At 42.3% G+C, this 25460-nt stretch overlaps 1 protein-coding gene, 2 long non-coding RNA genes and 1 pseudogene across 4 annotated transcripts in view; 1 reads left to right on the top strand and 3 right to left on the bottom strand.

The window, feature by feature from the left end:
- Nucleotides 1-1047, bottom strand: part of LOC144889133 (uncharacterized) — a 34485-nt gene extending 33438 nt beyond the window's left edge. The window contains exon 1 of the long non-coding RNA XR_013621609.1: nucleotides 868-1047. This is a non-coding gene — a long non-coding RNA (uncharacterized LOC144889133). The remainder of the gene's footprint in view (nucleotides 1-867) is intronic.
- On the top strand, nucleotides 835-20056 carry LOC144889131 (uncharacterized). Of its 2 annotated transcripts, none has more exons than XM_078769055.1 (5): nucleotides 835-1045; nucleotides 1282-1346; nucleotides 8398-8452; nucleotides 12412-12497; nucleotides 16772-20056. In XM_078769055.1, exons 1-5 carry the CDS (start codon nucleotides 948-950, stop codon nucleotides 16786-16788), a joined length of 321 nt encoding a protein of 106 aa, XP_078625181.1. In that variant the 5' UTR covers nucleotides 835-947; the 3' UTR covers nucleotides 16789-20056. The 2 variants fall into 2 exon arrangements, with proteins under 2 accessions (XP_078625181.1, XP_078625182.1); XM_078769056.1 differs by having other exon boundaries at nucleotides 1045-1178.
- On the bottom strand, nucleotides 17069-18910 carry LOC144889130 (uncharacterized; annotated as a pseudogene).
- Nucleotides 20057-22365: 2309 nt separating the features above from the next.
- LOC137429411 (uncharacterized) lies at nucleotides 22366-24733 on the bottom strand. The gene is made up of 2 exons (XR_013621607.1): nucleotides 23351-24733; nucleotides 22366-23127 (listed from the first exon to the last, which is right to left on the bottom strand). It is a non-coding gene; the product is annotated as an uncharacterized LOC137429411 (long non-coding RNA).
- Between the last annotated feature and the right edge of the window lie 727 nt (nucleotides 24734-25460).

Here is a 25460-nt window from a genome sequence, read left to right as displayed (position 1 = left end):
CGAACTGTGCAACGAACCGTGTCCTGTGCCAACTGCCACGAACTCTGGTACGGAACTGTAACAACGAACTCTGCGACTCAACTCTCTCAACTCTGGACTCCACTCGAACTCAACTTCCGACTTGATCGCTCATCGACGTGTGTGTCCGTGTCTCTTGAAATGGCGTCCGACCGTCGCCTATATTGGTGGCCGATGACGTCACATTGGCGCACTCCTCAGCCAATCAAAGCCTCCCAACTCGCCCAGGTCACGCCCTCTGCGGCATGCGACTCCTGACATCTCCCGTCCGTGACCCCGCGGTCCTGGCATAACACGTGCCGGCCAGGTTTGTAGGCCTTTTTGAGGTGTACACGGTGGCGGCCAATTATGGCGGTGTTTTTGACCTGGTTTCCTGCCAATTTAATACGAAGTCCTTGTCAGGGAAAGGGGATTATTTAATGTTGCGCTAAGGACCTAACTAATGTTTATGTGGTTTGCAGTGCCATAATGGACAAAGGTTTGACTACTAGGTGAGACTCACAGGGGCGTTACCTTTAATCCCTCACTATTTAACACTCGAACCTCCAGGTAGGTCCACAACCATACATCTTACCCCGACAAACGCCTAGACATCGATAACTTATTACATGTAGAGTCCCTGTCACGACAGCCGAATACCTACCTATTCAGATCTACCTAGCTCTAGATGTTGCATTACCAAATTCATAACAATACTTACTACTTTAATACTTACTATCTACATACTTACTACCTTCATACTACATGCTACCTTCATACTACATGCTACCTTCATACTACATGCTACCTTCATACCACATACACACAAAATATGTCAAAGTACGTTGAACATCTGATGAACAAACTGACTCGTTTCAAGTTTCGTGGGGCGGCGGGAGTGTCACAGCAACAAAGCCACAAGACTTCTTCCGGTGAATTCATTAGCTCGCATGGGAGCGATAGACGCATTGCGGGTCCAGGTTTTTTATATACGTCCGTGGAGCACGCAGGAAAGATCGGTCGGAGTAATTTGTCGCCATTGCTCAAGGTAATATGGCGGCGGGGTGGCATCGGCTCATCCGATTGAACGGCACGGGGCATGCTTTTTCCGGGATTGGCGCTGTTGTAGTTTTATTTTTCCTGTGAATGACCGCGTGCAGGATGTTTGCAAGCTACACGAGGTAATTATTTGATACCACGTTGAGTTATAAAGGTATTTTGCAAGAAAGTCATGACGTACGTCTCAACCGGATTTGTGCGTTGCTCTGGATTTGACTTGTGCAGGATGGCCATGGCGGCGTGCAGCCTGCGCGGATTGGCCGTGCCGTTGCTTCGACGATTCGATACCGGTAAGGATTTCTTGATCTTCGTTTGCAGAACGCACAGGCTATTCTTCGTGTGGTAAAGAGATTCGCAATTCAAAAAACGAAGTAAAGATTATTACAGATGCTTGTGGATGACACCATATCGGTGATCCCCAACCTGACCCTGACTATAAACGTTCTGGTCGATCACAGATTGTATCACAAAGCTCTCTGATGGACGGAAAGCCGGGTGTCCCTTGTGCTGGCATAACTTGAGGGGAAGTTAAAAGATCCCAGGGTGTCTTTCGTGAAGAGCAGGCTCGTTACCGCCGACAAAGTCAGGCCTGTCCTGCCAGTTCGTGAAAGACTTTTCTTTAAAATGTCCCTTGGCCGATCCCACAAGTAGGTGAGAATAATAATTGGCGGGGCTCAAGGAGTTGTCGACGGTCGACGTGAAGCAGCTCGGTAATTAATTAAAGGGAGTGTGGCTTACACATGATCCATGAATTCCTGAGTAGGCTTCCTTGGCTGAGACCTTGTTTTGTGTGTGGGTATGGGGCAGGGGGGAGGAGGCTCCAACATATTGTACACGTAACCATAGTTACGTGTACAGTCTGAATTCAGCACTTCATGGATGCCAGGATGATTTGACAGCCATTTATTTCACGGCCTTCCCTCGCGGCATACATAGGTCCGACAACGGGGGCAGGCTTGTAATTAGACCATGTTAATGAATCAAACAAAAGACCAAATGCAGCATTGGATACATCAGGAAGAACCCGAATAGGTAAAGAAAGAATCATCAGGAGGAACCTGGAAAGGATTCTGGTTTCGGCTTCTATTTATTCCTCGACCCTCAAACCCATCCTGGCACAACCAAGTGAGCCTTACAAAACCCATTTGCAAGAGTTCACTTCTGTGTTGACACATCGAGAAAGAAAGAGAGAAATTGAGAGTAAAAGAGATAAACTAGAACAGCACTCAGTAGAGAGTTTACCTCCGCCAGGTGAACAGTTTACGTTTTGTATCCTAGATTAGATCAGAAAGTCACAATACAGAATCACATTTAATCAAAATCATCCGTCCACAACTTTTTGAGATATCGTGATAAATATCGTTTTTTTGCCCTATCTCCCAATTAGTGGGGGGGCCAATGTTTTCCCGTTGAATTCAAATGTTAATTTGTGGACACTGGTTGGGTTGTCTTTAGGGATGATAGAAGTTGTAGAAAAAATATGTCTCCATTTTTTTCAAGTTCTTTATAGCGGCCATTTTGGATTATCAAAATGGCGTTTGTTGAAAACCGAAATTGTCATTATCTTGGCTTCTAAATGACCTAGAGTGTTAATTTTGGTGTCCAAATGTACATATTTGCGGATACTTAATCCAATAAACACACATTTATACACCTACATATGATCAAAAGGGTTCTTATGGCAGCCATCTTGGATTTTCACGCACTTATGCCAACACATATATATATTTTTTTCCATCATTTTCACTTCTAAATCACATAAAGGCTGGACTTTAGTGTTCAAATGTACACTTATAATGTCTTTGTGCAATATTTTTAGTTGGCAGTGTTCATTGTTACATTGATACTCAGCTCTGGTGCTGTCAGAAAGAACCTTTCGCGGGCACTGGCATTCTGGGTAATGCCCACAATACCCCCTGTCACCTTCATGATCCTGTTGATGTGCTCCAGTGCATGGTCCACACCTACAGCACAGAAGGGGATTTCATTCTTATGGACACTGAAGTTCCCATCCATGAACTCTTGGTAGATCCCTGGATCTGTCATCTTCAGGGCCTTCATCTCTGCAAGGTACCGGGGAGTCAGCCTGGCATATTTCTGTTTGTCATGTGCAAAGAAGTATATGCACATCTCATCCAGTGAAGACAGGTGAAGCTCAAATTGTCCATCACGGGTGGCACGGATGAATGTGTATATCAGCATTATCATCCGCATGTAGCGTCGCACAAACTTGAACAGTGGACTCTTGGCTTCTTTCCTCTCATCAAACTTTGCCATGGCCTCCAGGACTTCGTTTGACTCGAGGACAGCTAGCATGTTGTTCTGCGCGCTTGTCATCTCCTCTCGGTTGTGTAGATGACAGCTCTGGGCAACCTGTTGTGCTGACTGGGTACATGGGCCCCTCAGATGGGGATGCTCTTGGAAGAATTCGTCCACATAGAGGTCGAAGAGGGCTTGGACAGTGGTGATGTGGGCCTCCAAAGCCCTCTTCATGTGCTTGGCTTCCAGTATTTGTCTGGTCGTTGTTGGGCCATAGATATCAGCCTCAGACCAAGCCTCGTCAAGACCACTGTCCTCTATGGCATTCCCAGCAGCCCTCAGTGCAGCCATCACAGTGTGCATCTCCCCTAGTCGCAGTACCCACTTGCCTTTGCAGTCATCTCTGGTCATCTCCAGCTGTTTGGCTCGCTCATACAGGGCCATGTCTAAGGTGATCACTGTCTTCCTATCGGGACCCATGACCATGCAGTTGATTTGCTGTGTCTGTTTCAAGACTGTTATCAGTGTTTGCCATTCATGGGCTGGTGCTGCTACCAATGGCAGGGCGTTGACCTCTGTCAGAGGCTTCGAAGAGGAGAGCAGTGAGTTGTAGGCTGTCCAAGTTGGGATATCGTGATGCTTGATCCTACTGCCAGGTGGTTGTTTTGGATCGTGGACGAGTGACCCAACAGGGTCAGCATGCTGGGGTTCTGCAGCTTGCAGCTGGTCATCTGGTGGGATGATGTCGTCTTGTACGTCCTCAGCTTCAGCTGTTCGCATGATTGTGCGTGAAAGTAGCCACACTGTGTCCGTCGCAGAGTACGGCTTGGTGACATCTGGGTTTGACCGTGTCTTGAAGCTATACGTGGTACCTGTGGCAGATTGTTTGTTTGGTGCTTGGCAAGGAACAAAGTCTGGAGCAGTCAGAACCTTGAGTGAGCGGTGTCTGGCCTTTCGGTCATGTAGTGTCAGTGTTCTATGTTCATCTGTGGAGGGTGCATGTTCCCGTCGTTGGTAGAGTGCCCAGGCTGTAGCATGGAGTGTCCGCTTCCCATCAGGTGTGTCTTCATTGAAGTCACTGTTGTCCACTGCAAAGAAGACAAACGTCCCTATGCGCATGGTTCTTGGAAAGTATACACCCTGTTCTGTCGTAGACTCTATGACTGAGTTGGCCAGCTGTGTCTCCAACCGCAAGATCCGACTATAATCAACAGACAGACCGAACCCATGCAGGAAATCCAGAAGCTTCTTGTTTCTGGTGGACTGATGGACTACAATGGCAACGGCAAGCTGCTGTGGCCATTCTAAGCGATGGCGGAATGGTGCATCTGGCTCTTTGGGCTTGTACGTGACTTGGCGTTTTGACTTGTAGCCATACATGATGTTCTGACTGATGGTTATAACATCTCGATGAATAGTGGCTGAGCGCATAGTCTCTGGCTCAATGCTCGTGGCTGGTCCTTCCAGTAGCCAGCGGAGGAAAGCATAGAGTACTTTGGGTACATGCTTTTCAGCATCATCAGTGTTCATTTCTCCTTCAAATTGCCATGGGTGCTTGTTCTGACAAGCAATGGCACTGCGGAGAACAGAGGCACTCTCAAACAGTTGTTCGATGTTTTTTTCATTTGTCTTCGTCATTGCATCTTCGACAGCTGCATCACGCACGGCAGTGGAGAATACACAGTCTGACTCGTTTCGACGTTTTGGTTTCATGAAGTGAACGTCATCAATGTGAGAGTTGATTTTCTCCTTCATGCCTTGGGTAGTAGGTGATGGGACATTGTGCACACCATTATTGTCAAGAATCCTGGAGTAAACCGACTTCAGGTCAGACATGTTGAGAATTTCACCAGCTTGGAGTAGAGAGCGAACAAGGCTGACAAACTCAATGTCTGCGGCTATTTTGATAACATTAGTTTCTTGCAGTATGTGTTCTTTGTCATCACTTGATGTCCCACTCTTGGGAGCACGTTGGACATTCTGCACCCAGCATGGGAGATGATACTTGACGTCGATCGCATGAGCATCATGTGCACTGATGGCAGCACTCAGCTGAACTTTCCACTTGTGGTTGCTGCCTTCTTCAACAGCTTTCTTCAGCTGTTTACCTGCGTTGAACGTGCATACAACATGTACACTTTCCTTAGTGACCTCTTGACAGAAGAAACAAAGGTCTCTGTTGAATGGAGTTGATGATGAACGTGTGAAGCGAAGAGTCTCGTCTTGCGTAGAACCTGAGGTACTTGCAGCGGCAGGTGCAGAAGAAGGACGTCCACACCTCTTATGAAGATGCTGGGTGTCGCCATGTTCGCAGGCTTTCTGGTGGCGAAATCTAGCACGCTCCAGGTGAGCAGTGTTGCATGTAGATCCATAACATGCCCGGTGCCACTTTGCTTTATTGTTCCTCAAGTCAGTGGCAGTGAAACAGCTTAATCGTTCGCTGATCTGTTTGAAGTCGGCATCACCATATCGTGCCCTCTCCTGGATGAACTGGAGAAACTTTGCATATGAGCCCAGTGCTGGCTCAGTCACTAGTGCACCTTGGGGATCCTGGCACTGAATGCAAAGTGTGAAATCAGTTTCTTTCTTGGTTTTCTTGCTTTTTGGCTCCATCATAGCTCAGGGTCACGAATCTGGAACATACAAATAACAAATAACAATTAAGATAGATGTGCATTAAGTTAGATTTTGGACACTGGTTCGGCTGTGCCATAAAAACCTATTTTTATCCCTTGTAGGTTATTAAAGAAGGTTTCATTCAATTCTCTATCCCCAAAAATGTACAACTGGACACCAGAATCGAAACTCTAGGTCATTTAGAAGCCAAGATAATGGAATTTTACGTTTTCGACATCCGCCATTTTGAAAATCCAAAATGGCCGCCATAAAGAACTTGAAACAATTGGAGACATATTTTTTCTAGAACTTATATCATCCCTAAAGACAGCCCAACCAGTGTCCAAAAATTAACAAGCAATTTCACCGGGCATTTCAATCTGCTACATTGGCCCCCCCACTAAATGGTGAATAAGCACTTTTAAAATTATACTATCCGGATCTGGATATTCACCAAAATTGAATCGATTCTTCCTTGTCACACACACACACAACCTGTCAACCAAGTTTCGTCCAATTCCGTCCATAACTTTTTGAGATATCCTCCTATATATCGTTTTTTGGCCTTATCTCCCAATGATGAATATGAATATGATAGAGATGAATATGAGTAGGTGAAGAATCACTTTAAAAATTCTACTAGCCGAATCCGGATCCGGATCTTCACCAAAATATAATCTATTCTTCCTTGTAACAGACACAACCTGTCCAACAAGTTTCGTCCAAATCCGTCCATAACCTTTTGAGATATCCCGCTATATGTTGGTTTTAGCCCGATCTCTCAATGGTGAAGAATCACTTAAAAAATTTAAATAATTCTCATATCCGAATCCATATTCAGATCTTCACCAAAATCTAATCATTTCGTCCTTGTCACATCCACCACCTCTCTGCCAAATTTTGTCCGAATCCGTCCACAACTTTGAGATATATTGTTGACAGACAAACGGACAGACAGGGGTGAAAACATAACCTCCATCCATCTTTGGTGGCGGAGGTAATTAAGCACACGATCTATATGATAATAGCGTAAGGACTCGACTTTGTTATCCCTTTTACGCCGCACCCAGTGACCCGATGCCCACGGCAGTAATGGATTTACGATCTACGAACCGCGCACTTTGTTTATCACGTACAGCCATACTCGAAAAATCTGAATTAGCCGACGTTGTGGCCCAAAAGCATCCGATTAACTGCCGATACGACGCCATCTTACGACGCCATCGTATTGGCGTCTGCTGGGCGAAGGCGAAGCAAGCCGTCCGCTGATTGGACAGGCGAAGGCGAAAGCAAGCCGTCCACTGAGTGGACAATCCAGAGCATGCATTTGTGCCGGTGTCGGCGATCGTTGTTCATATACGCACTCTTCATTCTCATCTTTCTTCCTAACTCTTACTCGGACAAGCAAATCCCCTATGCCATCCATAATGGTACACTCTATCCATACACCACATCCTCCCTTCCGTGGATGTTCCACGGGTTTCGGCTAGTATAAACTAATACAATTCACCACAAGTTACAGTGAACTAAAAATAATTAATTTTTGCTGAAAACGTCGTTCATATACATTACAAAATATATTTGTACTTTATTATGTAATAAAAATGGATCACATTCATATTACTCACTGAAACGTGTGAGATGACCCGGCGTTGTGGAAAGCATGTCGGAATACCATCCCAAAGACATCAGCTCTGCTCACCATTCGTTTCTCAACAAAAGGGTTTTCAATTTTCTCTCAAAAACCCATTGCTTGATTGACTTTTAAATCTAGCACAAGTAATAAGCACATGAGTCAAGGAGTAGACATTAAAATAAATGCAAGTACGGTATTATGAATTGTTCAATCGTGTGTACTGTGCGTGTGTTCATGCACATGCACAACACGTCGGAAAACAAAGAAAGGGCCAGGAGAGCTGGCATTATGGCCTCGCCAAAGGCCTACAGCTTACCGGAATGGAAATCGCCAAGAAGGCTGAGAGGTCCCTGCTCCATCTCTCGCACTTCAGCAATATCGGTCGGGAGCGTATGAAGGAGAGCTGCTCCGGTTCCTACACTAGTTCTGGGTTCCGTACTGGTACCCATAGCGGTCCCAATATTGGCCCCAATACCGTTGGAAGTTTCAGACAGCTCCCTCGTTCCAGTCAGTAATCCGTTTCCAGCTGCAGTCCCAGCTCTTGTTCCGGCTCCACCAACAGTCCCAGGTTGTATTTTTGCTTTAGGGTTGCTGCATACTTTGTGCTTGGGTGATGTGGGTAGTGGCTATGGGTGTGGCAAGCCCCGCCAAGACCAAGTGGGGGAACTAAAGGTTTACCAGACTGGGAGGAACGAGGTCCCCCTGCTTGCTGTTTCTTTTTACCTTCTTCCATGTTTATTCATTGATTCAGGAATACCCAATTGTTGTAACGGCGTTTATTTGACCGCGTGATGAAGGAATGCTTCTCAAATGAATTTTCTTTTGTTCAGTGTTCCTGGTGCGAGCTCGACTGCAGAGTACGCAGGAGTTGCCTGTGCAACCCAAGTAAGAAATGTCGATTAATGTTCACTTCTCTGTGATGATGTCAACATAACTTTGAGGTCTTTGGATGGTTTTTCTTTGCTACTTCAGAGCTACATGTTTTCTCTTTCATTACCTCCGCCACCAAAGGTGGATGGGGGTTATGTTTTCACCCCTGTCTGTTTCTTCATCTGTGAACAAAATATCTCAAAAAGTTGTGGATGAATTCAAACGAAATTTGGCAGAGGTGTAGTGTATGTGATACGGACTAAATGATTAGATTTAGGTGAAGATGCGGATTCGGCTACTAGAATTTTAAAAGTGATTCTTCACCATTGGGAGACGGGGACAAAAACGATACGTAGCAGGATATCTCAAAAATGTATGGACGGATTCAGACGAAACTTGGTGGACAGGTTGTGTGTGCGACAAGGACTAATCGATTCGATTTTGGTGAAGATCTGCAAATGGATTCGGATATGATAATTATTTAATATGTAAGTGATTCTTCACCATTGAGAGATTGGGTGAAAAGCGATGTATAACATGATATTTTAAAACGTTATGGACGAGTTATGATTAAACTTGGTGGATGAGTTGGTTTGGTGACGAGAACAAGCCGATTTGATTTTGGTTCAGGTCAGAATCCAGATCCGACCTATCAGTGGATACAAAACAAACTGTTCAGCCTGGCGGACGTATGCGCTCTACCGAGTGCCGTTCTAGTTTATTTTATTTTTTGTACACCGCACCTCTCCGATGCCATCTCCAGGCGCTGCAAATCGTCATTGCCAGGCACCGAAGGGGGCTCGGCAATGACGCACGCTGAAAGGGAGTACTCAGTTTTCACTCTGGTTGTTTGTTTGTTTGTTGTACACCGCTCCTTTCCTATGCCATCTCCATGCATTGCAAAACGTCATTGCCGGGCACCGAAGGGGGCTCGGCTGTGACGCATGCTGAAAGGGAGTACTCAGTTTTCACTCTAGTTGTTTGTTTGTTGGACACCGCACCTTTCCTATGCCATCTCCAGGCATTGCAAAACGTCATTGCCAGGCACCGAAGGGGGCTCGGCTGTGACGCACGCTGAAAGGGAGTACTCAGTTTTCACTCTGGTTGTTTGTTTGTTTGTTGTACACCGCTCCTTTCCTATGCCATCTCCATGCATTGCAAAACGTCATTGCCGGGAACCGAAGGGGGCTCGGCTGTGACGCATGCTGAAAGGGAGTACTCAGTTTTCACTCTAGTTGTTTGTTTGTTGGACACCGCACCTTTCCTATGCCATCTCCAGGCATTGCAAAACGTCATTGCCAGGCACCGAAGGGGGCTCGGCTGTGACGCACGCTGAAAGGGAGTACTCAGTTTTCACTCTGGTTGTTTGTTTGTTTGTTTTCTTGGTTGTTTGTTTGTTTGTTTGTCCGGGCGATATCTCAGCCATCCTTTGAGCTAGGAAGCTGAAATTTCGGCACAATAGTGAGCAAGTCCTTTGTCAAAAACCGTATTTTTTGTTTTTTGATTAATCAATTAATTGAGGAGTTATTTAATTATTAGCAATTAATTAAGTACTTATTTAATTAATCAAATTTCCTTTCTCTTCTGGGCATTATCTCTGGTACCTTTTGAGCGAGGAAGCTGATATTTGGACATGCTAATGACCAAGTGATTTTGCTGCAAAGGATATTTTTGATTTATTAATTAATTAATTAATTAAGTGATTAATTATTTAATTATTCGATTAATGACTAAATTTTTTTTGTTTAAGTTACAGATTCTGATGAAATGGTGGTGGTTTATGTATTCTATTAGCCAATTGATTAACTATTTAATTTTTTTATGATTATTATTTATTTATTTTCCTGTTGGTTCAGCGGTTAGGGTGCCAGCTTGGGATCCTAGGATCCTGGGTTCGAGTCCCGCTCGATCGCTGAATTAACGCCAGGGGGGTTGATTCAGCCTGTCATCCTTCCGAGGTCGGCAAATTGAGTACCAGCTTGCTGGGATGAATGATCACGGTGTGTACCCTGATTTAGAATAGGTACACCGTATCCCTGCGCATCGTAAGAGCGTGACCAAGGGTTGGCGTCAGGAAGGGCATCCGGCCATAAAAAGCATTGCCTCAAAAAGGGAACCATGATTGTCATGGGGCCCGCAAGGCTAACCCCCGCTCTAGCGGGGAAAATGGCCTTAAAACGATCATTCATTCATTCTTCTCATCTGGGCAATATCTCAGGCACCTTTTGAGCTCGGAAGCTAATATTTGGACATGACAGTGACCAGGTGATGTGGCCATAAAATATATTTTTGATTTATTGATTAATCATTTCATTGATTAATTATTTATTGATTAATCAATTAATTTTTTTAAATTTTTAATTAATTACTTATTTAATTACATTTCTAAAAGATACATCTTCAGATGAAGCACTGGTGGTTTAGTTATGCTATTAGCCAATTGATTAAGAAAATATTTTGTGAAGATTTTTTATTGATTTTAATTATATAATTAATCAATCAATTATTGTACACCTCTCCCTCCCAATGCACTCTCTTTGAGCTGCACTGCGGTATTGCCGGGCGCCGGAGGCCCCGGCAATGCCGCGCTGTGGGATATTTAATTATTTGGCATGGGGGCGGTGTACTTTGAATATATCTTTACTTGTTTGTTTGCTTTCTTGCTTTCTTGTTTGTCCAGGCTATATCTCAGCCATCCTTTGAGCTAGGAAGCTGAAATTTTGGCACAATAGTGAGCAAGTACTTTGTCAAAAATGGTATTTTTTGTTTTTTGATTAATCGATTAATTGAGGAGTTATTTAATTATTAGCGATTAATTAAGTGTGTTGGGCTAGCGGCTAGTGGCTAGTGTTGGGCTGGCGGCTAGGGTGCCAGCTTAGGATCCTGGGTTCGAATCCCGGTCGATCGCTGAATTAACGCCAGGGGGATTGACTCAGCCTGTCATCCTTCCAAGGTCAGCTAATTGAGTACCAGTTCACTGGTAATACCCTGTTTGTCGTTAAAGGCGGCAAAAAGGGTTGGCGTCAGGAAGGGCATCCGGCCGTAAAACATTGCTTCAAAAAGGGGACCGAAAAACAACAACAACCACGGTTCCCGAAAAAGGCCAACCCCCGTCTTGCGGGGAAAAATGGCCTCTAAAGGTGGTTATTATTTATATATATATAATTAAGTACTTATTTAATTAATTAAATTTACTTTCTTATTTGGCCAATATTTCAGGTACCTTTTAAGTTGGGAAGCTGATATTTGGACATGCCAATTACCAGGTGATTTGGCTGCAAAGGCTATTTTAGATTTATTAATTAATCAATTAATTATTTAATTGTTTGATTAATGACTAAAATTTTTTTTGTTTTAATTTACAGATTCTGATGAAATGGTGGTGGTTTATGTGTTCTGTGACCGAATTGATTGATAATTACATTTTTTAATGATTATTATTTATTTATTTTCATTATTAATCATTTATTTATTTTCCTTCTCATTTGCCAATATCTCAGGCACCTTTTGAGCTAGGAAGCTAATATTTGGACATGACAGTGACCAAGTGATGTGGCTATCAAGGATATTTTTGATTTATTGATTAATCATTTAAACAATTAATTATTTATTGATTAATCAATTAATTATTTAATTTTTTATTAATGACTTATTTAATTAAATTTCTAAAAGATACATCTTCGGATGAAGCACCAGTGGTTTAGTTATACTATTAGCCAATTGATTAAGAAAATATTTTGTGATAATCTTTTATTGATTTTAATTATACAATTAATCAATCAATTATTGCACACCTCTCCCTCCCAATGCAGTCTCATAGAGCTGCACTGCGGTATTGCCGGGCGCCGGAGGCCCCGGCAATGCCGCGCTGTGGGATATTTAATTATTTGGCATGGGGGCGGTGTACTTTGAATGTATCTGTACTTGTTTTCCTATTTTTTTTTTTCCCTTCATAAATATATGCTTGTTTCCAGATATGCAGCCATTACTTCCTTGACACAGCCACCATGGAAAAAGGTCATATTACCAAATCCAGAGGAGGAAATTCTTCATCATAAAGGTAGAGTACGAACCTGTAGTATTGTCACAATAATGGCGTGGGGGTTAAAATGTTTTTTATGATAGATATTTATGTCCTTACATATGTGTTTATATTAGTGGTTTTTTATTTGTCTGAATAGGAATTGCCAGGAACGATCATGTAAAAAAAGCATTACTGCCATTTGCCCCACCCTCTCCCCCTCCCAATTCCTCTCTATTCATATATCCTTCCTGCGATTGGATGCTTTGGTCATCTGTTATGTTGACGGTGTTAATGCCCAATCAGATCATTGTGGTTAGTTGGACCTGTGTGCACAACGTTTCCTCGTGCTATTTGAACGTAGTCATTCACCCATCGATTGCTCGGTTGCCAGCAAGTCATGACTGCTCTGGACAGGATGTATGAGACACCTGTGCAAGACCTTTGAGAAGCAAGTGCCAATGAGATCATCATCTGATCATGTCATCCAATCACAGACGAGTAATGATGTCACAAAACCTCAATGTAATTATGCGGATGGTGTCGCCTGGAGAGTGTTGGAAGTCGGGCTCTGAGAGGGCTGGTCAGAAGCGTCTCCATACTCGGCAAGCCCCTCGTCTCCATGCATGAGGGTAGCCAAGGAGATGGGATAAAAGACTTGCTGAGACACAAGTAATGGTTTGTGCTTTCGGACCGCTGATACGCTAAATTCTACCATTACATTAATGATGATGATAATCATTCAATTAGTAATTTAAATCACCTTCAAAACTGCTCGGTACACCATTGGGAAGGATGCAGACATGACACGTGAGTGACTGCCATCGGTTTCCTGACATTTTAAGTTCTCACGACTTTGTGCTGTGCCATGTGGCGCTCTGGTCATGCGACAATGTATGAGCAGGAAGGTATATGTAACATCTCGTTCAGCAGTCTAGGATTTAGAGTAAAAGGTAAAAATCATCTAGTAAAAGGGCTGTATCGGGTTTCAGAGCAATTGGTTGGTAAATAAGGGACGAGTCGGGATCCGCAGTTTCAGCTGTTTTCTTGCTGGATCCGCAGTTTCAATGTTCTGATCTCACCATAATCTAGGTGGTGGCTCAACAGTTAAGGCGGTACAATCTTAAGGCGATACAAAAGAAATGAGTTCAAGTCCCTGCCATTCCAAAACAGCATCAATTGGGTTGACTCAGCCTTGCGTTGTGCACGGGGCCATTGTCATGCTGAAACAGGAAAGGGCCTTCCCCAAACTGTTGCCACAAAGTTGGAAGCACACAATTGTCTAGAATGTCATTGTATGCTGTAGCGTTAAGATTTCCCTTCACTGGAACTAAGGGGCCGAGCCCGAACGATGAAAAACAGCCCCAGACCATTATTCCTCCTCCAACAATCTTTACAATTGGCACTATGCATCCGGGCAGGTAGCGTTCTCCTGGCATCCTCCAAACACAGATTCGTCCGTCGGACTGAAGATGGTGAAGCGTGATTCATCACTCCAGATAACGCATTTCTACTGCTCCAGAGTCCAATGGCTGCGAGCTTTACACCACTCCAGCCGACGCTTGGCATTGCGCATGGTGATCTTAGGCTTGTGTGCGTCTGCTCGGCCATGGAAACCCATTTAATGAAGCTCCTGACGAACAGTTGTTGTGCTGACGTTGCTTCCAGAGGCAGTTTGGAACTCGGTAGTGAGTGTTGCAACCGAGGACAGATGATTTTTACGCGCTTCAGCACACGGCATGCCCGTTCTGTTAGCTTGTGTGGCCTATCACATCGCAGCTGAGCTGTTGCTGCTCCGAGACATTTCCACTTCACAATAACAGCACTTACAGTTGACCGGGGCAGCTGTAGCATGGTAGAAATTTGACGAACTGACTTGTTGCAAAGGTGGCATCCTATGACGGTGCCATGTTGAAAGTCACTGAGCTCTTCAGTATGGCCCATTCTACTGCAAATGTTTGTATATGTAGATTTCATGGCTATGTGCTTGATTATATATACCTGTCAACAATGGGTGGCTGAAACAGCCGAATCCACTAATTAGAAGGGGTGTCCGCATACTTTTGATCATGTAGTGTACTACTGAAAGTAGTTTTAATGCTATTGGAAGAAATGACAACATTTTGAGGGTTATGACTGAAAGCCTAAGCAACAGGGGTTCATATCGACCTGCATATGTATGTCGCCCTCCCGCTCTTGGTACTCTGAATCGTGTGGTGAAGCAGTTGCTTTAATAAAACTTGCCTTGTCCAACTGAAGACGACCTCAGATCATTCCACAAAGCTTGCAACAAGTGTGTATGCTCGAGAGAGAGGCAGAAACAACATCTGTCCAATCTCAAGAATGAGCTTTCTAAAACCTGATGGCGCCTTGTCACCCCATATTGCCTGCCCTTGTTTGTCCGTCTCCATATGTTTTCTCCCTCCATCCTGATGTTGGCGTTTCCCCTTTCTCATGTTGTTCCCTTTGTTATGTTGTGCCATGATTTCTTCTGTGTCATGGCTCTTTCCCGAGCTTAGACCATGTAGTAAAAATGTTTTTTTTTTTTTACCCCTATTCAAACAATGCCCCCACATTCATGGATTCGATATTTGCGGCATTCTCCAGGAATGTATACCCCGCAAGTGTCAGGGTCCGACTGTATATGTATATCTGAGTGACAGATGTCTGTCCGTTAGTCTGTTCGCGGTTTACACTGATTGGCTGCGTGAGGCTAGGTGCAATGTGAATGGCTCCTGACATTCCACCACACAGCCATTTATTGCAAAGTATTCCTCATAGACCAAGGATTGAATAATGTATCGTCGAGGCGTATTAAAAGCTGATATTCAAAATCTGATTCCATATTTGACAATTGTAACTAATGGCCGAAATAATAATTGTCAAAATCTAGACTGAAATTGGAATTTATTTTCGGAAAAAGCGATATATTTTTTTCTAACCCGATTAAATTCAGTAACCTGTTATTGGCTGCACTGCATGTGAGGTAAAATGGCTCCAAAAATACTTTTTCTCTCTTTTAAGGGTAATTATTGTGTGCCTGATTTTATTTTCCACCGTACAGGGACACCAGTAGTGATCTTTGTGGATTTGGGTTCTACTTATTGTGTCGACTTTTGTTGCTCCCGAGAATGTCATTGTCTGTTCTGTGTTCTTACTCTTCCACGAGCCTCGATGATGTTTGAAAAACGTAGGGGCGATACCCCTGGCGCTCACCTGGTAGAATAAACAGTATACTGCACTGACTAAAGGTATTTTAAACCAATTTCAATGGTTGCTGGAAGACAGGACAGCATGTAGAATCATACTAACATAATCTAAAGACTTTAAACAAACAAACAAAAAATATCTATTTTGGGGGCAACCACCCCCACCCCCTCCCCCAACCCCCTTTGACTTCGATTTTCATAGTGCCGTGAACAAACATTGGTACATCATGGGTGATGAAGGTTGTCGTCAAGTTTCATCGAAATAGTGTTTTTAGCTTCAGAAGAAAAAGCAACTTCCTATATTGGGGGGTCAAACGTGGATCCACTTTGACCCCTGGTAGACCCCCTTAAGCCACGATTTTCTTGATGTCGTGAACAAACTTTACTCCCCTCCCTCACCTGTTGGACCCTTGTCATTTATGGCTCATAATTGTCGACAGAAAATGGCCATCTCCACATAATTTTTTGGGAAATTCTGAAGCCACACTTACTACTTGGATGTTTTGTTTTATATTTTTTGTCTTTGGATAAGTATGTGAAGCAGAAATTTGAGGGTCACATTGTGTACTTTTGTTTCTATTAATAACTTTTTCACCTTGATGATTGGGGGATGATAGGGCACTTCTGGGGTTTTGCCACCTAAAAAGCATGTTCAGCCACAGCCTGAACCAACTCTTCTCTCTTGACTGGTAGCCGCTTGTCTTTGTGGCCCTGTCTCATTCCTCCAACGTCTCTCTCTTCCCCCAACCATCACCTTTTCCTATTCTAGTTTAACCAGGTACATTATGACCAAAACTGTAAAGAAATTTAACCAGGTAACCAGGTGCATTACATCCTTTTTTATTCCTTTTTTCAACTGTACAGATATGCCAGACTAGCACAATAATTGAGTTCCATTTTCTTGTTCTTGTTCGTGTTTTTTTTTTTTTTTTGTATTTAACTCTCCATTGAATGTTTTTTTTCTGATAAAAATTGAGGGTTGTTTTGTTTAAATGTTCCATTCAATCTCATTAGGATGAATATTTTTGCTTATTTTCCCCTAATTGGTCCCCACTAGCATGTTTGTGTTTTTGCCTTTCTCTCTTCTTCCATTTCCACACTTAGAGGAGCAGCAGTTGTGAAGCAGTCCATGGCCATTCGGTGCCTTGATTTGTGGTGTTCCTCATGCGTCAACAATTGTATGCACTGGTCACACTATTTGACAGCTACTTAGCGTGGGTTTAAATCAGCAGACCTCTCAATGTAGGGGCCTCGTCGAGGGGGAGAAGGGTTTAACCCCCCTTAGTACGTCGACGGTCTCAAGATCCGCAACAAATTGGTTTTATTCACTTTATTCGAACAAAACAAATCAAATTATCTCAACAAAACAAACAAATAACTTTATTCTAACCATTAAAACGTTCATGTACGCCTTGCTCTGGAGGATGATTTCTCCCCGGTATGTATTCGTCCATGTCTTCGTAATTCTGATGAACGAGTATATGTCTTGTTGCACACAGTACACTTGTATGGTCTCTCCCCGGTGTGTATTCGTCCATGGTGTCGTAAGTGTGACAATTGATAAAATGTCTTGTTGCACACAGTACACTTGTGTGGTCTCTCCCCGGTGTGGATTCGTCCATGTTGTTGTAAATTTGACGATTGATTAAATGTCTTGTTACACACAGAACACTTATATGGTTTCTCCCCGGTGTGGATTCGTCTATGGTTTTGTAAATGTGATGAACAAGTAAATGCTTTGTTACACACAGAACACTTTTATGGTTTCTCCCCGTTATGTATTAGTTCATGCCTTTGTACACCTGAGGAAGTAGTAAACGCTTTGTTACACACAGAACACTTGTATGGTCTCTCCCCGGTGTGGATTCGTAAATGTTCTTGTAAATGTGTTGATTGATGAAATGTCTTGTTGCACACAGTACACATGTATGGTCTCTCCCCGTTGTGTATTAGTTCATGCCTTTGTACACCTGAGGAAGTTGTAAACGCTTTGTTACACACAGAACACTTGTATGGTCTCTCCCCGGTGTGGATTCGTAAATGTTCTTGTAAACGTGATGATTGATTAAATGTCTTGTTACACACAGAACACTTGTAGGGTTTCTCCCCGGTGTGGATTCGTCCATGTTGTTGTAAATTTGATGAACTAGTAAATGAATAACCCGACTCGTCCCACAACGATTGAAATGGCAGACTTTGCAGCACCAAGTCAGCTCTGACTGGAGCTAAAAAGCTTTGGACTGAGACAATCGGCAAAACCAGAGGAGCCCAGGGCCTGGAAGTGGAAGCAGGATGAGGGGAGGTCGGGGAGTGGAGGAGGAGGTACGTGCTTGGAGCCTTCAAGTTCAACATAAAGTTTTTTTATGAAAAATAATGCAGATGTATAACAATCCACCAATGCAAGTTCAGAAATGAATGCAGATCCTTTACTTTGCGATACAAACGCAATTCCCGCCATTTCCACTCACGATCGAGGCCTCGAAAGTGACCGCCCTCTTCTTCCTCCTACAACTTAGTCTCACTTCTTTCACTCAAAATGCACGAAATTCTGCCGCATGAAATTATGTAGAGGCCTCGTCGGGGGGATATAAGGTAGATAAGGAAGGCGTTGTAACAGAAGAATCAAAATAAAAGTGGAAGAACATAAGGAAATGGGAGCTATTCTGGACCCACAGCCAAACCCGACAAACCATTGCAATACACCCCGGACGTTTATCGCCGCCTCAAACATGGAATTGCAGCTGGCGCTGTTTTTTTAAACAATTGATATTAAAATAAAACGTAGCCTAAAACCACCGGGATTTTATGCTGATTCCGAATCTGTGTCCAAAACTTTTCTCCGATGTGTAGTTCTTGAGTTTTAAGCGGACATCCAGACAGACACACACACATATACACACACAGACAGTCCTCCTTTATATATAGAGATTTAACTTGATCCAGACATTCCTCACACAGATCCACATATATGATGTTTAACTTAATCCAGACCTTCCCCACACAGATCCACATGTATGATATTTAACTTAATCCAGACCTTCCTCACACAGATCCACATTTATGATGTTTAACTTAATCCAGACCTTCCTCACACAGATCCACATATATGATATTTAACTTCATCCAGACCTTCCTCACACAGATCCACATATATGATATTTAACTTAATCCAGACCTTCCTCACACAGATCCACATATATGATATTTAACTTAATCCAGACCTTCCTCACGCAGATCCACCATATTGATCTTCAACTTAATCCAGACCTTCCTCACACAGATCCACATATATGATGTTTAACTTAATCCAGACCTTCCTCACACAGATCCACATATATGATATTTAACTTAATCCAGACCTTCCTCACACAGATCCACATATATGATATTTAACTTCATCCAGACCTTCCTCACACAGATCCACATATATGATGTTTAACTTGATCCAGACCTTCCTCACACAGATCCACATCTATGATGTTTAACTTAATCCAGACCTTCCTCACACAGATCCACCTATGTGATCTTTAACTTAATCCAGACCTTCCTCACACAGATCCACATATATGATGTTTAACTTAATCCAGACCTTCCTCACACAGATCCACCTATGTGATCTTTAACTTAATCCAGACCTTCCTCACACAGATCCACATCTATGATGATTAACTTAATCCAGACCTTCCTCACACAGATTCACATATATGATATTTAACTTAATCCAGACCTTCCTCACACAGATCCACATATATGATATTTAACTTCATCCAGACCTTCCTCACACAGATCCACATATATGATATTTAACTTAATCCAGACCTTCTTCACACAGATCCACATATATGATATTTAACTTAATCCAGACCTTCCTCACGCAGATCCACCGTATTGATCTTGTGGGTGTATCTCGGCATAAGGAAGAACCGTATTGAAAATTGGGTCGCCACGTCAAAATCCAAGATGGCCGCCTCCATGTATGTCTGAACCTTGTGAGCGAAATATCATATCGCATGTTTTCTGCGTCTTCCACTTTGTCAACTCACATCACTTCCCCCACGGGGGACCTAGGCGTAACGCTTGTTTATAAGCATTGTCTTGATATGAAAAGCCATGTTCCTTTATCCCATTGTCAAATGTGCGGTTTTGGAGAGGTGTACACTATTTTTTTAAGGTTGTTTTGATGATATGAAAGCAAATAACTATGCAAGACCTAGACCCTCAGGTTCTAGCCTGTTATTTAGAAGATGATTACTACTTGGATGTTGTAATCATTCCCTTCACAGAAATTTTCAAAAATTTAGTTAGTTTGAAAAATTTAACTTTCAACAGTTTGTTTCTCTTAACGAGACAAAGATATTTTGTGTGAATAAAATCGCTAAGCATGTGGTACTTTGTCTCTGTCGTGGTTGCATGGCTTTGACCTGAGGTGTACTTTCAATTGAAACTTAAATCTTTGTTTGTGTGTGCCAGCTGATTTTACCTGTGATATTTTACCCCAGGATCACCCAAACAAGTCAAAATTCGTGGTGAAACTAATGGTTGGGGAAAGGTGGGGAAACATTTCTTGAAGTTAAATGGATTTTATTTCCAAAATAAATATGGGGGATAAGGAAGGCCAGGACGATCAAAAAACGCTTCAGATCTGGCGGTGAAATGACTCAAGAAAAGGTGAAGGAGGAACACAAAATCTTGTCTTCTCTAATAATAAATGCTAGCGTTTGTGTGTTTCACCTCCATAACTCCAAAACCATGCAACCTAGCAGCCCAAAACTTTGTACGCATACGAAGGGAACTCCAAGGGAGTGCATGAATGAAAACTGGATTTTTGGGTAAATTTAAACACGACATGCATGGAGGTTTTATGACTGTACACCCCTTTTGAAGATAATTAACTCATCTCATCATGAAAAAACAAAAACAGGCTTATTCTTGGTCAGTCCACTCTCTCTCCTTGGGGTCTTAATCTGCCATTTGTCTCGGCTGATTCAAAAATGCCTTGGTGATTTTCCATGATGACCTCTCATGGACTAATTAAAGTATATAATCAAAATCTGTCTTCAGATTTGAGGATCGTAGCTGGTGTACTAAAAATCTGGAGTGAAATCTGAAAATTTTAAGAACGTACCGATTCTTATAACTTAGCGTATATCTTGCTTATCACAAAGCAAATGCTCCTTCCTTCTCCATATTTACACAAGAAAATGGAAAATTGCCAAAGCATGAAATTTAACTTTCTACTGTTCTGACAATTCTATTGAGTGAAGGAATATAACATTAAGGAATGTGCCCAAAGTGTAACTTCATTGTGTGCAACAAAAATAATTAAGCAGGTGAAGGCCACTGCAGTGGGCATGGTGACCACTGCTCGGTTCTCCGTGGGGGCATCCCTGGAGTTGGGAAGGCAAAATAAATTAGAGGTTTAGAATGAGTAAAGCAACGGGACAAGTGAACTACAAGTTCAAGAGATAATTGAAAAATGTTTTCAGTGGCTACAAATAGATGAATCTCCACACCACAACAGGATGGCCCAGAGGTACGCACACTCACCCCAAGCAGTGCCGTGTATATTGAGAGTCTGACCAACTGAAATACTGGCGCCATGTTGCATACCTAACTTCGCGCGCTGGCACTGCGAGATGTATGTCAGCTGTGGCAATCCTGTAGTTCTGTGACGAGGGAATCGATGTTATTACTGTTTGGTCGCAGATTTAATGAGGAACAACTAATTCAAGTTAAAGTGACGTGTTGTTTGTTATTGGAATAATAAACTCTGCAAGCGGCGTCATTTATTCACACGAATTGTTTGCCTGTCGCGGCACACGATTTATTGTCAGCTGCATACAGCATACTGATAAATTTTATTTCTCTTGGCATGAAATTGTAATTTGATAAAATGGAGCTTGTATACTAGTTTTCATCTGTTATCTGGAAACGTAACATACAATCAGCATTCGGTGAGTTAGACTTGATATGCAACTTCTCAAGTTAAACGACAGAGCCCATCTGCTTAATGCTGTGATTGTTCTGGTTATCCCCACAATGCCTCCACTCTTCTTCCCGGTGCCATTCAGCCATTTTTGACTGTGATCGGGATCCACCTGGTTGAACTTTCGGTCTGATTCCTTCACTACAAAGTTTCCATTCTGGAATTCCTGAAGGACTTCTGGTGGAAGGCGGTTCATTTCTGTCAAGTAAACGCGGTTCCCCATCGAGCATAATGAGTGTGATCATACCTGAAGAAGAAAGGGAGCATCCTTCGGAAGGCATACATGTGCAGGTCCCATATACCATCACGTTGTGCTCTGATAAACATCAAGAGGATGCTCACCATATCCATATATCGCCACCAGCAATATTGCAACATATGCCACCATATATTGCACTTTTCAACTTCCTCTATTGCTTAATCCTATAGGCTGGGCTCATTTATTACTGTATTGGGCTAAATTATGGCGGCCATCTTGGAATTCAAGATGGCGCACAAACCAAACTTGCCGTAACTGAGGTAACATTATATCTGGAATCCTCAGCATCACAAACATGGGTATTGTCACAATTTTTAACCTCCTGTGATACATATAAGCCGAGCTATAGTGCAAAATATGGAAAAAATGGCGGCCATTTTGTTATTTTGGGAATTTGAGGGTCAAAACCCTGCAGAAAGAGGCAGGGGATCAGTCAAAGCGAAAGACAACACATTAAAAAAAGGTACCATCCATTTGTCACCGAAAGCAAATATGGATTTTTTTTTATTTCAAAGTGCTGTGAGCAGGATATCTCAAAAATGTGTGGATGGATTTGGACGACATTTGGTGGACATGCTGGGTGTGTGACAGGGACGAGTCGATTAGATTTTGGTGCAGATCCGGATACAAGAATTTTAAAAGTGATTCTTCATTGTTGAGAGATGGGGACAAAATCGATACATGGCATGATATTTCACAAAGTTGTAGACGTATTTTGACAAAACTTGGTGGATAAATTGGTTAGGTGACAAGAACAAGCTGATTAGATTTTGGTTCAGGTCCTGATGCAGATCTGGCTGTCAGTCGGATACAAAACGTAAACTGTTCGGCCTTGCGGATGTATGCGTTCTACCGAGTGACATTCTCGTTATTACCTGCCTCATAATTTGTACATATATAATACAGTATTTTCAAACTCCCTCGTTCACCCTCTTAGCCTCCACATTTATACATAATAAATGTATGGCCCCACAGGAGGTGGGTAGGGATAGAGACATAGTTTAGCATGATCTTTACCAAATGCAAAAATTATGTCCCAAGCACCCACAAATGACTTCCAGAATGGAAGTAGAGGCCTGGTCCAAGTCGGCAAGATGGACAGCCAAATGAAAGATCTCATCATGGTATGAATGCTGTCGATGTACTGTTGTGTGTCTTGTGGGGTCTTCTTACTCAAACATCCAAGTCTCTGGCTGAACAAAGCTGCAAAGATACCTGTGGAATGAAATGTTAAATAACCAAAGTTGTCTGCCCATCACAACAGGAAAAAAAACTTCATTTGAACATTCATGATATGGTGTTGTACTACTGTAATGGAGGTAGAGTCTTCAGAATTCATTTTACAGGTGTGAACACCCATGAAGGTGAACCTAGACCTGATTACAAATGAACTTTTGGATGTTTTACAAATATGATGCAACATCCGTAGCCCACGTACCACCATATGGGTGTCACTGCAGTGATTCTAGCCAAAATATTCTGGGCCTGCAATACAATGAAGAAGAAGAAGGTATCAAAACTATGACTAAACAACAACAATTGCCCAAAGTGAAAAAATAGGGCTGTGCTATTACAGCATTACAACTCTATTCCACTCAAATTTTCTTCGACTGAGGGACTGTCATGTCACAGGTAAAAATGGTTTACAAATGCAAGTTGTTTATTTGGAAAAGTTGTGTTTGGAAATATTTTAAACCTCTGACATATGTTCCTTTGAATAACTAAGCAGCTGGGATGCATTGCAGCAAAACATCAAAATATAATCCTTGACTTTCGAAATAATGTAATCTGCCCCAGAATGCTGAGCACATGCACATAAATCCCGAACAATCGGGGTCAGCAGGGCAGCCGAACGTATATCCTGTGTGCGTGGCAAGGATTGTTACCTAAAATGGCTCATAAAGCTTCTAAAAGAAGTGAAAAATACTCGTAAACATACCAGTGAAAAGGGGGTGTGCCTCTTAACAACAAAAGAGTTGGAGAACCTGCTGTACTCGCCTAAAAAGGTAATCCCGATGCTGCATGGATCGGTGCAAAGCCCGAAGGTTCGTACACAAGTGAGTTCTACCCAAACCTTTGACCACCACTGCCAGTGAGTGGACTTTTAACCTTGCGAGATTGCCTCATGTGAACATGGCAGGCTTGGTGATATATTTAATGGAGTGTGCAATCGGAAAGACGATGCCATCATTGATCATTACATCACCAACATTCAGGGAGACTTCCCAGAGGGAGACACCAAATCTGGTCCGGTTGCTTTTTAACACCAATGGGAAAATCATATCTGGAGCTTGGCAATGCACAGGGTAAGTTTAAAATGATGATATTTACTATTCTGTCAAACTTTGACAAAAGGAAGCAAGTTACAAAACATGTTTGGCTGCTTACTTCCTTTTTTTTATTAGAAATCAGTTATGTGCTGGTACTTGCATTTGACATGGCAGTTAAAGCTAAAATAAGAATCGTATTAAACAATCTCTGTGCCAGTGCATGCCACTTGCCTCCGTGATGTGATTGGGCTACTTAACTCATTTTTCTCAGGTAGGTTATTTGCTTCCTTTTGTCGAAGTTGGGTCATATTACGGTAATCATGTTTTTAGTAGGTGGATGGTGGGGTGGGAGTGGGAGCCGTATGGGATGTGAGGGTCCTTATAAATACATATATTTTTTGTTTGGTTCCGGGGCCACACTATAAATTATAGAGAGCTTCGTAAGCGAACCTCAATGCCAATTGCATGTACATGTAAATCCATTCAAAATTTCACTTTCATTTCAAATTTCACAAAAAAAAAAATTCAAATTTTTCCCCATTCCCTTGGGAACAAAATTTCATGTTGTCATTTCAAATGTCCCTTCCATGATCCGCCATCTTGTCCCTTCCATGATCCGCCAACTTATCCCTTCCATGATCCGCCATCTTGCTCACGTGATTTTGCTTTGGTCTGGCGCGACCGATAAATTATGTTCACCGGGTGATTAGAATCAATATATATATATATGTATATATATATATATATATATAAATGAATTCATTTATTCATTTATTGTTCATTGTTCGCTTTTTCATAAAAGCATCTTGCTCACGTGATCTTGCTTTGGTCTGGCGCGACCGATAAATTAATTATTTTCACCTGGTGATTAAAATTATTTTCACCTCATGATTAAAATCAATAAACAAGTACACATACATTCAAAGTACACCGCCCCCATGCCAAATAATGAAATATCCTACAGCGCGGCATTGCCGGGGCGCCTCCGGCGCCCGGCAATACCGCAGTGCACCTCATAGAGGCTGCATTGGGAGGGAGAGGTGTTCGCTAATTGATTGATTAATTGTATAATTAAAATCAATAAAAGATTATCAGAAAATATTTCCTTCATCAATTGGCTAATAGCTTAACTAAACCACTAGTGCTTCATCCGAAGATGTATCTTTTAGAAATTTAATGAAACAAGTCATTAATAAAAAATTAAATAATTACTTGATTAATCAATAAATAATTAATCAATTAATCAATAAATAATTAATCGATTAAATGATTAATCAA

The sequence above is a fragment of the Myxine glutinosa genome, unplaced genomic scaffold (genome assembly GCF_964187855.1).
Source record: "Myxine glutinosa unplaced genomic scaffold, kmMyxGlut1.1 SCAFFOLD_1026, whole genome shotgun sequence".
Classification (NCBI taxonomy): Eukaryota; Metazoa; Chordata; class Myxini; order Myxiniformes; family Myxinidae; genus Myxine; species Myxine glutinosa.
Note: the sequence above shows the minus strand (reverse complement) of the source record. Positions and strands in the feature narration are given on the sequence as shown.

Excerpts from the sequence above, each read along its gene's own strand:
- LOC144889131 (XM_078769055.1), top strand. The coding sequence starts at position 948 with ATGGGAGCGATAGACGCATTGCGGGTCCAGGTTTTTTATATACGTCCG. Across the intron at positions 1,046-1,281 it reads ATTTGTCGCCATTGCTCAAG|GATGGCCATGGCGGCGTGCA; the intron begins GTAATATGGCGG and ends TGACTTGTGCAG. Across the intron at positions 8,453-12,411 it reads GAGTTGCCTGTGCAACCCAA|ATATGCAGCCATTACTTCCT; the intron begins GTAAGAAATGTC and ends GCTTGTTTCCAG.